The 17,496-nt window shown below is 45.0% G+C and overlaps 1 protein-coding gene across 2 annotated transcripts in view; it reads left to right on the plus strand.

The window, feature by feature from the left end:
• The window catches only part of FAM135A (family with sequence similarity 135 member A), a 1,101,526-nt gene that overhangs the window by 729,345 nt on the left and 354,685 nt on the right, over nucleotides 1-17,496 (plus strand). For both annotated transcript variants that reach the window (XM_086926467.1, XM_086926468.1), the window contains one exon: nucleotides 2,389-4,756. In XM_086926467.1, coding sequence (XP_086782593.1) covers nucleotides 2,389-4,756 — 2,368 coding nt within the window. The remainder of the gene's footprint in view (nucleotides 1-2,388; nucleotides 4,757-17,496) is intronic.

Genomic DNA, 17,496 nt, shown 5'->3' on the forward strand with positions numbered 1-17,496 from the left:
TACAATTTAGAAACAACAGAGCAAAAATGAATTGGTATATTGTCACCAAAACAATAAATATCCAATGAGTGGAACAGAGATATTTTTAACCATTAAAGGCAAAAAGCACCAAGAAAATCTAAAACGCTAATCCATAGTCACTATTTGCGGTCGTCTGGGACCTATGTACGGTTTCAGGCCAACCTAAATTGAGCGTGAGTAAGATATGCAAAGCAGGTTTGTCCTGTTAAAATATTTTTCCTTCTGACTTAAAGGGCCTGATTTTGATCTTGGCGGATGGGTTAATCTATTTATATTTCGGGCAAAGGGATCTTTGTCAGTGTTGTGACTGAGTAACCCATCCACCAAGATCTAAATCAGGCCTTTAGTCTCTAACATGGAAGTCGTATTCTTCCAGCAAGGCCCCTGGACAAGGGCCCACTGAAGTCTTTGGTTTTGGGACGAAAAGCTCAGAGCAAGAGAAATTTAAATTTTGCAACCGCCAAAGTCCTTGTACCGGGTGGATACTTTTTGCACTTTTGCTCAGTCATGTTTTCGGTCTTCAGACTTGGGGGCCTGATTTAGATGTTGGTGGACGGGTTACTCCCGTCCACCGAAATATAACTTCCATTATGTCCTATGAGATTTATACTTCGGCCGACGGCATAAGTCACCTTTGTGACTGAGAAACCATCCACCAAATCAGGCTGCAAGTCTTTTTTCATGGAGCTCAAATCCTTAGTGGGGCAGGTCTGAGGCTGTCTGCTTTTCAGGGCCACTCTGCAGCTTTAACCAACAAATTGGGGATTTGGAGCATCACGTGCTAGCAGCAGAAAGCTATTTTTTGGGTCATCATTGCAGGCCCACCAGAGTATACTGAAGAACTGGGAAACTCCAGATGTAACCAGTGGGATGATTGAGTGGTATTGATTATCCCACGCAAACACAAGGAGATGGCCACTGGATACAAGCTAGCCTGGCTGATAAGGGATGTTACCCCGAAACTGGCCGGAGGAGGCTTGTTTCCAGTCCAGGGAAGACCTGGCTTGGCAGTTCGGGCTTGACTGTTCCCACGAGCAACAGAGTCAAGACTGATGTGCATATAGCTGGGTCTGAACTGGGGTGATGAAGTGAGCTAAAGAATGATGATGGATTCAGGCCAGATCTGTGACTGGGGGTGAGTGTCTGAAAAGTCTCAGTGCTCCGTCCATCATCTCCTTGTGTTTGCTTTCTTCGCCCTAAGTTGGTGGGTATGCCCAGACATGGGTCCCTTGCTCACTTTGCCACTGGATTCAAGCTAGCCTGGCTGATGAGTGGTGTTATCCCAAAACTGGTCTCAGGATGCTTCTTTCATGTCCAGGGAAGACCTGGCTTGAAGTTCTGGCAGAACTGTTCCCTTGAGGAACAGGGTCAAGACTAATTCGCATATGGCTGGGTCTGAACTGGGGTCGCCAAGTGAGCTAAAGAGCGATGATGGATTCAATCAATCAAATAACTTTATTTGCAGTTAGTAAATACATAGAAGTACAAATAATTACCGTAATACGAATTGATCGTGAGATATTTTTAAACAGTTAAAACTTCATTTTGTACATTTACCAATTAAAAATACCATGATTTAAATACATCTGCATTTCTAGAACTAGCAGCTATACATCATAAAAGGAATATTTACACTAATCAAATTGTATATGACCATCACATAGGCAAATCAAAAACAGAACGATGATGGATTCAACCCTGATCTGTGACTGGGGGTGAGTGTCTGTAAAGTTTCAGCGTTCCTTCCATCATCCATCTGTGTTTGCTTTATTGATTATCCCACTACAGAGAAGCCAAGGGCTTTTTTCCATTTTAGCTGTAGGAATTTTGAACCATTTATGTATTCACTAAATGTCGCTGCTCTGCCACACAGTGGTACCATCAGTGAGTCCCCTATTTTGCCAGACCTACTGAGGTGCTCCCAATCCCCTCTTAGGATTTATGATCAAGAGCTGCAGAGCCTGGGAGAGCAGAGCTTTAAATATTCTGTGTGATAGCTGTTACCTGGGTCAGATCATGCTATGCTTACCAATCCCTCTTCAGTCCAGACATGCATTCCTTAATCCGAAAATAAGTATTGAGTTATTCGGTCTAATTCATTTAATATATGTATTCCTTTTTAGAGCAATACACCCAATTGCACCTTTCGTGTCTCAGATTCTGTAAACCATCTTTAAATATGCTTATTTTGAGGAGTTTATCCTAGCACCATAAACTACTTCAAAAAACATAGTTGTATTCTAATAATTTGCTAAAAGTTTCTCATTATGTAACTGGTATGCTTTTTTTAAAATTTATTTTAAAAAAAAAGCATTTTGAGCCCTACTTGTCCTTGACTAATTTATCCATTGTGTTTGTTTTGTTAAGATGTGGACGTTCCCTGGTTTGGAGTGCAGAATCTGCAGCGATCAGATTCCAGTAGGTCGGAAAAACTCGAGACTGAAGAAAACTCTTCGACTGGATTTTCTAACCTGGAGACAAAAATTAGATCTGTAGGTGCGGCCAATGTTTGGTCTTCGGAGTCTGACAAACAACATTCATGGCCTCTGAAGGGGAAGAACGATGACGCAAACAGATCCAAAGCTAAAGCTAAACTTCTGAGAACTATGAAAGCAGAAAACTCAAAAAAACTAGTGAAGCAGAACTCGAAAGACAGTGTTGTTTTGGTAGGTTATAAATGTTTGAAAAGTGCAACAACATTAGAAGATAATTCTCAACCTCTTGAAGGCTGGCCTTCAGTCAGTGAGAAGGGAGGGCTGGATCCCTCTCTAGCAGAATTTACTGGGGATGCTAGTTCCTGTCCTGTGCAAAAAATCCAGAATGAGCACAAAGTCTGCCCCCCCAGTGCAGTCAAAACTGATAAACAGCCTGTGACAAAAGACAGCAATCAGCTAAGTCCGTTTGGTTCCTGGAATGCTAGCAGGATAAACTCAGTTCCGGATGCATCCATTACTTGCGCAGGTTACACATCCCAGGCAGGTCCTGGATTTTTACATATAAGTAGCATGCTGCCACCCAGAGGCCAACCTGAAGACTGTCATAGCCATCAAACTACGTCTCCATCGGGTGTAAGAACTATCGAGGTCAGGCCAAGTAACAAAAACCCTTACAGTGGAGAGAAAGTCACTGTCATCTTTGGTTCAAAGGTAGGTCAGCCGCAAGATCTTGTCTTCAGAGAAGATTTCACGGTGTCGGACGTTCATCCTGCAAAAAATGACAATAGCAAAATTGAACATGATGCTTCTGTATTTGATAAGGAGGCTGAGCCTGAATTAAATTTGAAATTATCAGGGTCTGGGGATGGGGTGCCTCGATTAAAAAACAACCATTCTTCTTTTTCGAAGGAGTTTCACATTGTAGTTACTGGCGACACAATCAAGATTCCCGATGGCAGCATCACCTGTGCCTCCTCCAGGTTCTCCGACTCAGGTGTGGAAAGTGAACCTAGTTCTTTTGCCCTGCACCCCAATCCGGATGCAGCTTCCGACACACTACTGGAGCAGGGTTCCCACGTAAATGACAGATCCGTTCCTCAGCTTTTGCTGAGACCGGATTGTAGCGTAAGAACTGCAAGAGAAAGCCATTATACCGAGAGCACCAGTGCATTAAGTGAAATACAGTCCTCCTTGACATCCATAAATTCCCTTCCTTCAGATGATGATGAGCTGTCCCCTGATGAAAATTCGAAGATTTCCATTGTGCCTGAATGCCAGCTTAGTGACAGCAAGACTGTGGTAGACTTTGGAACTGCTCACTTGCCAAAATGTGATGAAAAAAAATCTCTACTTTTGCAACCTCAGAGTGTCGTTTTTTCTGGCCATGCAGAGGACACCTTACCAGTTCATCCCACTCTCTCCAGCATCAGAGGTCTTTTTCAGTTTGCTTCTTCTGATGAGGATACAACAAATGAGGTGAAAAGTATACCCACCCCAATGACAAAAATTGGCATTCTTAGTAGAGAGTCTCAAAACACAGACAAGTCTCTAAAGGCTTCAGATGACTCAGTCATCTTCAATTCGGAGGTTATCCATCTTGGGGAACCTTGCATAATCTCTGGCTCTGTTTCTAGCAACGCAGAAGTCTGTGTGGAAGAGACTAGTGGTGAGGTAAGCCACGAAGCCGTTGAAGACAAATTAGTCATTATTGAAGGACCTTATGAAGTTGAAATTGAATCGCACATTGCTCTTCCTAACCTTTCACCCGCCAGTAGCACAGACGTGGTTAAGCAAGGGTTCATTGAAAACTATTTTGGCTCTAGAAGCAACACATATGTTTCAGGCCAAAGCCCACCTGACAATAAAAAGTGTATTAGTCCAGAAAAGGACATGTGTGGGAAGCAAGTGAATTCACCAATCTCTAAAGAAGACACTGCAGATGACGATGAGGAAGAACAAGATCAAGAAATGATTGAAAATGGCTTTTATGAGGAAACTGATTATGCTGTAAATGGAACAGTGGATGCTGACTATGAGCTGAGACATGCTCTTACAGGAGACAAAGTTCTGAGGTCTGAGCTGATAAGTAGTGAGCATTTGAAGGATGGACTTAATATACCTGGTGTCTGTGCACCAGGTTGTTTGTCTTTTTCATCCGCACATAGGGAGTCTCCATGTAGCACTGCCGCTTCTTCCAGGAGCAAACTAAACACCATTACAAAACAACCAAGCAGCACAACCCTCAGTTCTACTTCATCTATGTCCTGGTACGAAAGTTCTCCCAAACTGCAAATGCTGGCGTAAGTAATTATGAATTGAAGAAATTATTTCGAATATTTGTATTTTCGATCAAGTACCTTCTTACTATATGTAAACGTTGTCAGTGATATTGTACATAATGCGAAGGCCCAGCTGTGAATCTGTGAGTGACTTTATATGCAACCTATGGATCATCAGCAGGTGTTTTATATAGTATCTAGGAAATCAGTTTACATGGACTCGAATAAGAATACTGATTTGGAAAATGGAAGCGGTTTTGGGGGATTGTCTGTGGTTTATATGGACAAATAATCTGCAAACCTTTTCCACTTGGGTATGCACTGCGTTCGAAAGTTTATGCAGGTTATACAGGAACACACTTTTTATTTGTTTTCTACCATTGTTTATGTTAATTCACGCTCTTTTATACGAATGTAAATCTCCTATAAATGTTTTCAATATACTTTTTGTCATCTTTAATTAGTAGAATAGGGAACATCGTATTCAAGAAAATCTGCCACAAGTTCTTCTTGCATTCTACTAGAAGGATGCAGGATTCCGGCGAGGCCTAGCAATGTTGCTGCTAGAATGGCCAGCCTTTTATGTAATGGTTACTGTTCCCAAACTAGTTTATGTACTCCAAAATACCCACTTTTGAATATCAGAACCTTTTATTTTAAGGTTACATGATATTTTCTGCTCACTGTTAAGGGAGGGTGCCTCCCCCAGAAATTCCCTTATTAGGCAATTACCATGGAGGTATTCTCCGCTTAATGTGTGTAGGTACTTCTGGGTTGCACAACTTTCATTGATCAAGCAATGTGCTTTTTCCCCACAGAACGAAGTAAGGAATCACCAGGTGCTTGGTGAAAAGGGTTTGCCTAGCAAGTTGGATGAGAGTCGTGTGTGAAAGCACCCAGGCTGTACGAAGAGGGTAATGAAATTACTTGGATCGGAGGGAATCCTGACTAGGAAAAATCCATTGTCGACTTACGAGCTCTAACTGGACCTCTTCCATATGAATGGGTTCCAGGTTTGGAATATTAATGTAATATCCTGTTTGGGAGATGTATGGGGTGAAACAGTGAGAAATCCTACAGCCTATGACGGAAAAGATCTGAACTTTGATGAGCAGTGGCATCTTTTGATTTACACAGTTTAGATATGCCATAAGTTAATAACTGAATTCTGTGAGTGACTTACAGGACTGCTCACCATTTGGCCATTACACTCCGTAAGAAGACAGTATCAGTGATATAAAAACCCTCGACAGTAATTCTCTGCACAGCCTGATCTTACTACAAAACCGGTGGGTGAGTGATCTAATCCCCTTTGACGACTTCGTCTGGGTCGAAGTGTTGGTGTACTCTAGTGATGTGCTGATTTGCTCAACTTTCAGATTCCTGCAGTATGGAATATAGAATAGAGTTTATTACACCCGTACACATATGTTAGAGTTTGTAAAATAAATAATGATCTTTCGTTTGAAGGACACAACCGATAATGGGTACCTTTCTCCATACTCTTTTCTTTTTCATAAGTTGCATGAAACTGGAAAATGTTTGTAAAACGCTTAAATAAAATCAAAAGCGTGTGATACCTCTACATACCAGAATAATGCTTCAATTTGGGTGACCAGGGCCTGTCTAGGTAAATATCTGGGGGATGTGGGGTTAGTGGTGGCTCCGTGGGTCATTAATTTATTTATTTGTTTGTTGATTTATAAAGCACACAGCTACTCAGCAGGGTCTCCCGGCGCTCGACAGGCAGAGGCAGAGCCTCTCAAGCACTAGGCAACAGGCCGGAAGAAGAGTCCAGCCAGGACGCTAAAAAGGAAAGTCTTTAGGTATTCGCGGAAAGCTAACAGAGAGTGACAGTTCCTAAGATCGATTTGGAGAGCATTCCAAAGCTTAGAGCCCAGGTAGGAAAAAGAACGGCCCCTCATATGGACAAGACTAAACCTGGGAACTAAAAACAGTGAGAAACTGGGGGATCTCAACTGTCGAGCAGGCACATAAGATGTTAGCAGTCTTTGAATATCAGAGGGAGCAAGGCCACATTTGACTCGATACATGTAACATAGGGCCTTAAACTCGATGCGCTTATGGATTTTGAGCCAATGAAGTTGATAGAGGAGAGGTGACGCAGAAGCGCATCTAGGGAGAGAGAAAAAGACGCGCAGCTGCATTCTGAATAATCTGCAACTGGTGGACTGAGGCTTTATCTGCAGCCAGATACAGCACATTGCTGTAGTCCAGCCTGGATTTTACCAGAGCGTGCAAAACTGTTCTCTGAGCTGCCGGTGGAATTAGCCAGAGGATTTTTTTAATCGATTTAAGAACAGCAAAGCAGAATGCCGCGACCCTGGACACCTGAGGGGAAAGATTTTTATCCATAATAAAACCCAGGTTTTTGACTTTGGAGACAGAGGCAGGCAAAGGGCCCAGAGTGTCAGGCCAATGTTAAATTCCCCAAAGCTCTAGGTTATCACCCAGAATGAGCACCTCTGTTTTAGTGCCGTTTAGCTTCAGGGCATAACTGGTCATCCACGAGGAGAGATTACTCAAGGCAAGTTGAAGCAGGGAGGGCTGTTGATGCTGAGCGGTAGAAAGTGAAAATATAATCTGTGTATCGTCAGCATAATAAAAGATGGTCAATCTAGACTTCTCAAAAATGTCAGCCAGGGGGTGAAAATAAATGTTAAAAAGCAAAGGGTTCAAAATTGATCCCTGAGGCACTCCAGAGGTTAAAGCTAGAGTATTTGATCTAATGTCATTCAAAAAGACCTGGAAGGTGCGGTCTTTTTAAAAGGAGATCAACCAGTCCTCAGTGCCAGATGCTTAAAGACGATCTGTCAGAATAGACAGTGACACCTTGTCGAAAGCCGCACTCAAATCTAGCAGAATGAGGGCGGCAGTACCACCGGAGTCGAGATATTCAGTGACCACGGGCGGATTCAGTACTATGGCCTGGTATAAAACCAGACTGAAGGGTGCAGCAAATTACGCGTTGTGAAAAAAGAGGAAAGTTGAACAGTAATATACCTTTCCAAAATTTTAGATAAGAGATATAGGGCGACAATTTGACCAACAGAGAGGATCAAGGCAAATCCAAAGGGAGCCATAATCTGAACTGTGTGCATTCCACAGACTCAGGAACCTGGGGGTAAAATTCCAAGGTGCCCCTCCTTTTGGTTTAAAGGAAACATTAGGTACTCTCGTTGGGACGTTGACATTGTGAGCCTGTGGGATAATAAAGATATACCATGCTTAATTTATAATGCCAAAATATGGATTGGTATATGGCAGCAGAAAGGGTGGCGTGTGTATATATGAACAAATGATTTCCTATAAAGTTTGACAAAGTTTGGGGCTCTTGAATAAAGCATTTTGGTCTCAAATTAATAATTGCGATATGTAATGGTAATGGTCTGCCGTGCCGCACATTGTAAAAACAATTACATGCTCGAGCAATCTGACTAAGATAACATGTATAATCTTGATGCTATATCACATGGTGAGTTATGGAAAATTAACTTACGACCTGTACCTTCCATCTTAGTGTTCAACCAACAGTTGACCATTGATGTGATACTCAAATTCTACAAGAAAACCAAAGATACTCTGTCCTTACACTGTCGATACATGTAGTATTTTTAGGATGGTTTAGTTGTTGGGTGTCAGTTGATTTAATTGTGATGTAACTAATTCGATTTTTATTGTATAATTTTAATTTGACAATATGTCCCTTCCAGCCATGAAGAAGTCATGAGGCAGTGTTACTGCAGCTAAAATGAAACACACTTTGGCAAAGGAACCCAGATATGATCCTTGAGGAGATTGTGAACTTTGTATACATCTCAGAATAATGAACTCTAATTCTTCTTTGAGTTTGTTGTGCTACAACTACTCACATTTCCTCTATACTGATGTGCAGAATTTTTCTAGCCTCTTGCATACTGTTGGTGCCTCACACCAGATGGAAGATGGGTACCCTCAAGTGGTGTCTGAGAAGACAGTGGCTGCAAATTCACAGGAGCCTCTCAGTTCAGGTGCAGATCTTCCAGTGGGTACATTGAGATCTGCACTGATGGATGACGCCCTCTGACCTCTTAAGAGGTAACCCTTTCAGCCCTCTAAAGTTCAGCCTACCATGATGAAAGATGCCTTGTGGCTGGTGGGCTGAGGTGCTCATCTGGGCTTCAGGGCGTCACATGTCCTCTGGTCTGTGTCAGAGCAGCACCTCTAGATAAATGTGCTGAAGTAGTAGGTGGTCTGTCTTGCTTTGAAGTCCTTCTTTTCTTCCATCTCAGGATTCAGTCTTCAGATTCTAAATGCAGATCCGCACCATCTATTATATCAACAGAGGAGGTGGGGTGGGGGTTTTAGACCATATGCTAAGAGGTGATTCACCTATGGAAGTGGTGCAACAGGGAAGCTACCAGTATTGGGTCACACAACAGGCTTCCTCAATGTGAGGTTGGATCCTCTCAGTTGCCTCATGCTGAAGGAGCACAAGTGGGAACAACACCCAAAGGTGATGAAGGCAGTCTCCTCAAGATCAGCGTTTCCATTCATGGACATAAACCATAGGAGTCCTTGGTGTTGTGCTAATAATAGGCTTCCCGTTGGTTAGTTCCCTGGGAGGCTTCTGGTTCAACTGGTGTCGGACCTCATGTACATGCTTCCATCGACCCCGCTTATATCCAGTATACTGTGGAAAGTGTGGGAGGATCGGATGCAGCTAATTCTGATGGCTCCAGACTAGTTGAGGAGGATTTGGTATGCTGATCTATTAGCTCCTAGTCTTCAGCCACCTCTTCCTCTCTAGCACAGAGAGGACCTGCTCTCAGCAATTCCTTATGGCCTCGACGGCGTTTCGACCCTTACCAGATCAGACCAACAACGCGTGGTTACGGAAACGCCACGGAGGGGCACAATTACCGATTCAGGCATCGTCCTGTCCGTAATTTCTATACACCCAGCACAAAGATGTGGACGTATTGTGCGCTACCAGGCGCTCTCTCTACATTTTAAGTCCACGCCCTCCACGTATTGCCAACATCAAGCCCTAGGATAATTCTTGACCACTACAGTGTACCCGGCTGGGCTACCTGTAAGTCATTTACAATTTTTATCACACCGGGTGAGAATACAAGTAACTATTCATATGTCCCCTATTGTCCTGTCCTGATGAGACCCACATCCCTAAGGGTTGAAACGCCGTCGACGCCATAAGGAATTGAACCAACAACTAGTGCCTACGATCATTTAGAGACCCTAATATCCATTCACTATTAATATTTTGGTCATTTTCCTTCTTCCTTGTTATTGTATGAGAAACCTATTTGTATGTAATTTATATATGTTGTCTATTTAATGTTGCTGGTTTCACTTGTACACTTGGGACACTGTGCACAATTTTTCTCTTTGTGTTCACATGATTACGTGACAAGCTGCATAGAATTGTACAATCTTGTGATCTGTGATTTGGTTTATAAACAGTTTTTGAGTACTCTCTCAAATTGATGGTGCAGCCTTTTTTGACATCCCTGCTAGCCCTTGTCCATTTGAATTGCTATTTAGCCATAGTTAAAGATATATTTGAAGTACTACCCCACAGAGATAGAGCAGTAGGTCAGCCACGTACAGGGAAATGTACAACGTGAAGGCATCTATGGTAAACACTGGTATGCCTAGCCTTGCCAAAGCGTAAGTGCCAGGGGTTCAACCGCCATAGCAAACAACACTGGAAATAGTGGGTGCAGAGAGGAAACCTCTGATCTTTACGTGGGCTTCTGGGTCTGTGTAAAGAAGTTTGGTTCAGGGGAGTTATAGCCATTATTACCAGGTACAGGTAGTCCCATCTAAGAGATTCAAGCACTTTCTCCATGTCCACCACCATCACCATCGCTTTAGAACAAATCTTTTGTGGGGAATGCAAGACACGGACTAAATGTCTGTTTTTGGCGATAGTGCTGTGATTTGGGACAAATCCAGACTGGTCCGGATGCACAAATTCCTGCAGATGGGGTAAAAGTGTGGTGACCAGGATTTTACTAAGAATTTTATAATCCACATTTAAAATGGAAAGCGGTCTATAAGATAATACATGTCCTTCCTCTTGCCCCAGTTCCAGGAGAGGCACCAACAAGGCCTCTCGCATCTTAGGGGGTAGTGTGCCTTTGTTTCTTGCGGGGTTATAAAAGCTCAGTCAGCTTAGGGGCTAGGATATTGCTAAAAGTCAAGTAGAACTCAACAGGAAGCCCATCCATCCCTTAGACCTTGCTTCGTTTCAGGGACTGAATGGCTCCCCGTACCTCCTGAATTTGGACATCCCCCTCAGAACCGCCAACACTTTGCTGCACACTCTAAATGTCTGGGCATTGTGTGGGTCAGTATCACTATAGATATGCTTAGTAGAGGCTAAGGTAGTAGTCCAAAATTCTGAGTTAATGTCGCCTTGGGTGTACATCCTCCCACCAAAAGCCATGGAGATGGCTAGTATTTGTTTGTGGGTTTGCGAGGGGTTGGCAAGTCAGGCTTGTAATCGACCAGTTGTGTCCCACTCGCTATGTGGTTTGTTAGGATATAAACGGTAATCATAACACCTCAGCCTGTCTAACATCTCCAATAGTTTCTCCTTAGCATCTGTGAGTTGCTGCCGCATCGCAGGGTTGTGGGGACTCCTTTTGTCTAATGCATTGAGTAGCTGTTCTTTCTGGGCAATCTCTGTTTAGATGCATGTTTACTCCAACTGCTGTAGCAATGCAGTGCCCGTTACCTCTACCTTTAATGCCTCCCATTCATTCAGTTTTGAATCTGTAGTCCCCTCATTGTCTGATAAATAATTCTTCACTACTGTTGCCAGGAAGTCCCCGAACGCCTGGTCCTCTAAGGTTTTGTATTTAATTTCCTAATCCGAATTAGAGTTCAAGGTTATTCCCAGCTAAGCGTAAGAAGAAATGGGTTGTGATCTGTGTGTTTTAGCCAGGTATTCAGTGTAAATCCACTTGAGACTAAGTGTGTTGCAACAAAGCGGTATGTCTAGTCGCAGGAACGGATCATGCATGCCCGAATGATAGGAATATTCCCTATGCTGGGGGTGTTGGCCCTCAACACATCTTTGAGACCCCACTCTCGTTGCCATAACTGAAATGCCTTGGACGTTGAATGGATTGGGGAGCAAGGTAGGGGAGGGTGTGACCTGTGGAGGTCTGTATCAGCTGTACAATTGAAGTCACTGCAAAGTTTCAATGAGTAACGAAAAATCACTGGGAGGTGAGGGGACAGTGATTTCAAGAAAGCAGGTAGATCAGAATTGGGAGCTCAAAGGTTCACTATCTCCACATCTGTCCCCTCTACTTTGCCAGCTAATATTATGAATCATCCTCTGTGTCTATTGTAGGAAAGTAGGATATTTCTGGCATAGATACCCCCACTTTTTGTCTGGTGTCTGTGTATTTTTACTGTAGTTCAAAGGGATCCTGCTAACCGCCCCAGTGGCAGTGCTCTCTCCTCTAAATTCTCTGATAAGTACTTTGTACACCCCACTTTTTCTTTGGACATCGCCCAGCTCTGCAACACAGGTGATCGTTTGTTGGTTCTCTAGAGGCCTGAACAGTCTTCCCTGCAACTAAGGGGACTTTAATACCTCTTCAGCCTACTTGAACCACCCTCCAGCTCTGCACAGCTCCAAGAACGGCGTCCTGAATGTATCCTCTGCATGGTGAGCCTCCTCTCTTGTGTGCTGTTGAAACGTCCCTGTAACTCCTAGTGCCTGCTGCCAGAGGGTCCTCAACGGAGCTTCATCGATTCCTGCTGGATCTCCTTCGAGCTGAGGGTTAGTTCTGACTCACCCTTGCTGGATTTGTCTCATAGACTTTGCTGGTCTGCAACACAGCATCTTCTCACGCAAACCATTTTATGTTTGCGAAGGCTTGGTGGTGGTCCTGCCAGCCACTGACCTTCCTGCACTCGTCGACCGGCGTGGGACAGTTAGTGGACAGCTCCTGTGCTCCTGCATCATTGCCTGGGCTCCCCAGCTGCTGCTTCATCCTCACCGTGCTATAGCAAGAACCTCCAAGCATGGCTGGTATAGTGCTCCGGTGCCTCCTGGTCACCTCCAGGTGGTTTGGAATCTGCTGCTTTCAGGTTCGTCTCCTCGGAATTCCACGTCCTGGTTCCACCAGTCTGGGCCACAAGATTTTGTAGCTGCTGATCTTCCACGAACCTCCATACAGGCGTTTCTGACTCCACTTCACCCTTGGGCTCCCTAGTGTAGGTATCCTGGTTCCTGGGGTATTCTTGGGTGGTTGGCTCTCCAACATTTCTTGATCCAAGTGGTTCCTTCAGGGTCCTTTTGAAAGTGCCCCAGAACTGTAAAATTCCAACTGCGACTTGCCCTCTGTTATCCTATGGTTGTTTGACATGGTGGAACCACCTTGGACGCCTTGGGGTCCCTGGCTACTCACCTTGGGTGGTTCTGTGTTCCCCCTGGGGTCCTCTATCCTTGGTACTAGTCAGGTTTTGGTACTTACCTCACATTCCACTATTTTAGTATATGGTTTGGTCCCCCGGTTGGGCCCTACGTGTTTTTCTATGCTACTTACCTCTTCCTAAATAATTTCTTGTGTATAGTTCATATCTCTGGGTAGGAGATATACCAAGTTAGTGTCTAGTCTGTACTAATAAATGCAAAGTATTTTTATACTCACCTGGTTTGGTTATTTCTTGTGTGAATAGCCTGCTGACTGACTATAATGGTACATGCACTTCCTTTAGATCCCTCCTGAATAAGCCTTGGGTGCTCTCTACAACTATCCCTTGAGAGCTTTGGTTTTCCAGGACCTAAAAACTATCACTAAGTGTTGCCTGGACTCAGTTCACAGTGCCTCACCATAGATGGACACTATATACTGAGCCAGCCTCCTTCATCTATCACCTTGAATTGTGGTAAAAATGGTACTCCAGGTAGAAACCATATGAATACCCCTCGGGCAACTGCAGAGTAGGTTGTAGAGCAAACTCTGCCCACCACTTTTTTTTAAAAGGCTATTCCTTCTGCCTGAGTAAGGTGTGTTTCCTGCAGCAGGGCGATCTGAACCTTATGTATTCAGATGTAGAACTGGCTTCTATATCTTTTTAAGGGGAGTTCAGACCTCGCACGTTCCATGTGAGGATTTTAATGGTAGTGTGGCGTAGCCAATATCCCGTGTCACATCCCTTTTGTGTCCCAACCATGCCCCAAACTGCAGTCTCAAATCCAGCAACGCCCATACATCCAACATTGCAGCAGGTGGCAACAGTAATGAAAAAATGAAAATCAAAGATTATACAAACAAACCCCAACTGTGCCCACGAGAGTACCATGCGTTACAAAAGGGGGTGGTGATGGACAAAGCATCTGAACCAATAAAACACTCACACCCAGTCAACAGATCTGGGTTTAATCCATTACCATTCTTTAGCCCACTCTGCCACCCCAGTTCAGACATGGCCATATGCAAATCAGTCTGACCCTGTGCCTCATGGGAACAGTCCAGCCCGAACTGCCAAGCCATGCCTTCCCTGGACCGGAAACAAGCTTCCGAGGACCGGTTTCTGGCATTTCAGCCGTCTTCAGCCCGGCTTGCTTAAATCCAGTGGCAAAGTGAGCAAGGGACTCACGAGAGTACCATTGTACCTTGCCCAAACTGTTCAATTCATGATATAACTCTGTGCTCCTGCAGAAGTCAGCCTCTACCACTCTTGCGAGGCACCATAGAGGGAAAGGGATAGACATACCTACGACGTGCAATAAAGCCCCAGCCCGGGGCTCAACAGGTCTACCTGGTGCAACAGTACCATGAGCAAATGGGAAACCACACACCAGAATGGAGTGCAGACAAGGCACGCCCTGAGGAGTCAAATACGATTGTCTGCTGTGTGTGGCGTAACTATGGGCATTAGGACACTGCCATCAGAAGCTGAAGTGACGCCCATACTGTACTGAGCATCGTTGTCCGAGCTGGGATATCCCTGCATAAGTCAATGTTGCTGACACTGCTCCTCTCCTCTCCCCCTGCATCTCTTGCTGAATGGGCCACACTACACCCCATTTCAGGTGACAGGAGCCCCGGTGTCTACACTATACTTTCATCGAGGAGCACAGGAGTGTACAGCTCCCCGGGTCATAGGTATCCAGCCATTGCCATACCTCCTCTGTTGTGGTGAAGAATCTATTTAGCTGAATCTCAAGCTTGGCAGGAAATAAGAAGGTGTAGCTAATCCCAAGCTCATGCAGTCTCCTTTTCACCATCAAAAAGGAGGCCTGCTGACACTGTAATTTCGTTGTAACAATGTGGGAAGATGGAGACCTGTGCATTGTTTACTTTGAAGAGGCCATAAGAGTGTGCCATTCGGAGTATATAATCCCGGTCTTGAAAGTGTAGCAGTTGAGCTATTACAGGCCTAAGTGGGGTCCCAGGCTCAGGAGGCTTTTGGTGGCATTGTATCCGCCCACTCCGGGCCATAGTGTTTCGAGAGGCCCTAAGGACCGACCACCTCCTACAACCAGTCCTCCAAGTAAGAAGGCATAGAGGAACCCTAAACAAGTTCCAGCAAACCCATCACCCTGATATTGTTTCATCAGGCTCAACCCTCCTGGTCCTCAGTGCTTGTCTCCAGTATTTTGACTTTCCTCATTAGGGATTCTAAGTCACTTGCCTGGGCTCGGGACACAGGCCCCACGGTTTCCATGTCTGCCTCCACCACCTGGAGATGGTCAGCGATCTTGCGATGATCATCTCGCAAAAGGCCCATGTCTACCACCAGTGAATTCTATTTTGATCTCAAGGGCATCGGTTGTGGAACTTATGGCTGCTGATACAGTATCCAGCTTGCCTTTGGTGAGGAAGGCGATCCCCTATTGTGGATCATCAGCTCGCTTGTCAGCTTTCTGGTGCTGGGATCTCCCCATATTGGAGCAAATATTAAGAGCAAGGGGCATTGTAGGTTGCACAATCCTGCACTCTTTAGCTGTGTGAGGTGAGAGTCCCCCTCTCCTGTCATCGAGCCCGTTTTGTTGATCCTCAGTTCAATATTGTGGAAGGGTGCCCAGGTGTTCTTCATAAGGTGATCATTCCGGTCGACCAGGGACTGAAGTAATGAACAAAGGTCGTGCTTCCTGATATTTCGAACATCCGGTTCACAACGATTTCACTCCTGGGTGTCACTTGGGGTGGCAGCCGGTGACCACCGCGTTCCATCCTCGTGCCTCTGGACTGCGCCGCCCTGCGTGTTTCCCATGTCATCAGGCAGTCTGCAAGCTGGCCTCTGACCGTATAGCCCCGGCCGGTGAGGCCCGGAAACTGGGCTACAATTAGCAATACATCTGGGGGTGCGGTATGCTGTGCCGCACATTAAGCCCTCACGACAGCAGTTAGCCAGGGGTCAAGGCAATGCAGGCAAGCCCTCAGCTGAGCCTTTGCTCGGACCCGGTACCCTCACTGCCACTAACACATTGCTCTTCCAGGCATGCCAGCACTGCTAAATGCCCCTCCACGGTCAGCTGTAATCATGGCGCCATTAGGTCTAACTCGGGGTGGGTGTCTTATGGGGGAGATTTCAGGGTGAACAGGCGTTTTTTTTTCAGGCTCGGTTGAGCTGGGTTACCCCCAGAATTTTCAGGATTGCCCGGGCCAGGAAATATTTTGCGTTGGCAATAGTGTACAAGAATAACGTGGGGCAAGGGAGACAAAGCAGGATGCATTAAAAGCATAACGTCACTACCGGATCAGCGTACATCAACAGACGACTCCGCTTCTACACCCCCAACCGCCACCTTCGCTCTGCCGACCACGCCCTCGCCACAGTCCCCTACATCCGAAGAGCGACCTCTGGAGGAAGATCGTCCTCCCACCTCACCGCCTAGACCTGGAACACCCTCCCCACCCACCTACGCCAGACCCAAGACCTGTTGACCTTCAGAAGACTCCTCAAGACCTGGCTTTTTGCGCAGTAGCAGCATTACCCCCCCCCCCCCCCTCCCCACGCGCTCCTTGAGACCCTCACTGGTAAGTAGTGCGCTTTACAAATGCTCTGATTGATTGATTGATTGTCAGTGGACAGGAGGGACACTAGCCATCTTGATCTAGGAACACGGTTTATCTCTAAACAAAAAACTTAGGCCTCTTATTAGGGTCAGCTTTTAAATATCTGCACGGAGAGAGGTGCGACAGTAAGCACATATTGGTAATAGTTCCACAGACTCTTAAGCCCTCCCTTACCTTATTTAGATCTCTTAGAAAAGTTCTGAGTGTATGATTGGTACTAGAAACTCCTTCTCCTCAATAAATACTTTAACCCTCTTGCTAACTGAACTGTGTTCCAATAGCTCACTGTCTCTATGGCTAGACCCTTTGCGACAGTCAGTTGTTTGATTTTTTCAGCTGTCTAATATATCATTTACTCCTTTAACTCATGCTGTTCAATTGTCCGCATACTGTAACCACCCTAATTGCCTAACGATTCTCTTTGTCTCTATTTATGCTTGTACTTGAACCTAAGTGTCTCGCATTATATGTATAGCTATTTCATTTTATCTTCATCTAATGCAAAGCACTCTGATACCTACGGATCTAGCTAACACTATATACAACCTAAACAAATAAATAAAATAAAGATAAAGTGATCAAGCAGTGAACGTCTTGAATTTAATCTCAAGCCCTGCCTAGAGGGCTGGTTTCCTCATGTCTAAATCAGAGAGCAGTTGGTGGCTCTGAGGGCCCAAGATATACTGG

Source organism: Lissotriton vulgaris, chromosome 6 (genome assembly GCF_964263255.1).
Source record: "Lissotriton vulgaris chromosome 6, aLisVul1.2, whole genome shotgun sequence".
Classification (NCBI taxonomy): domain Eukaryota; kingdom Metazoa; phylum Chordata; class Amphibia; order Caudata; family Salamandridae; genus Lissotriton; species Lissotriton vulgaris.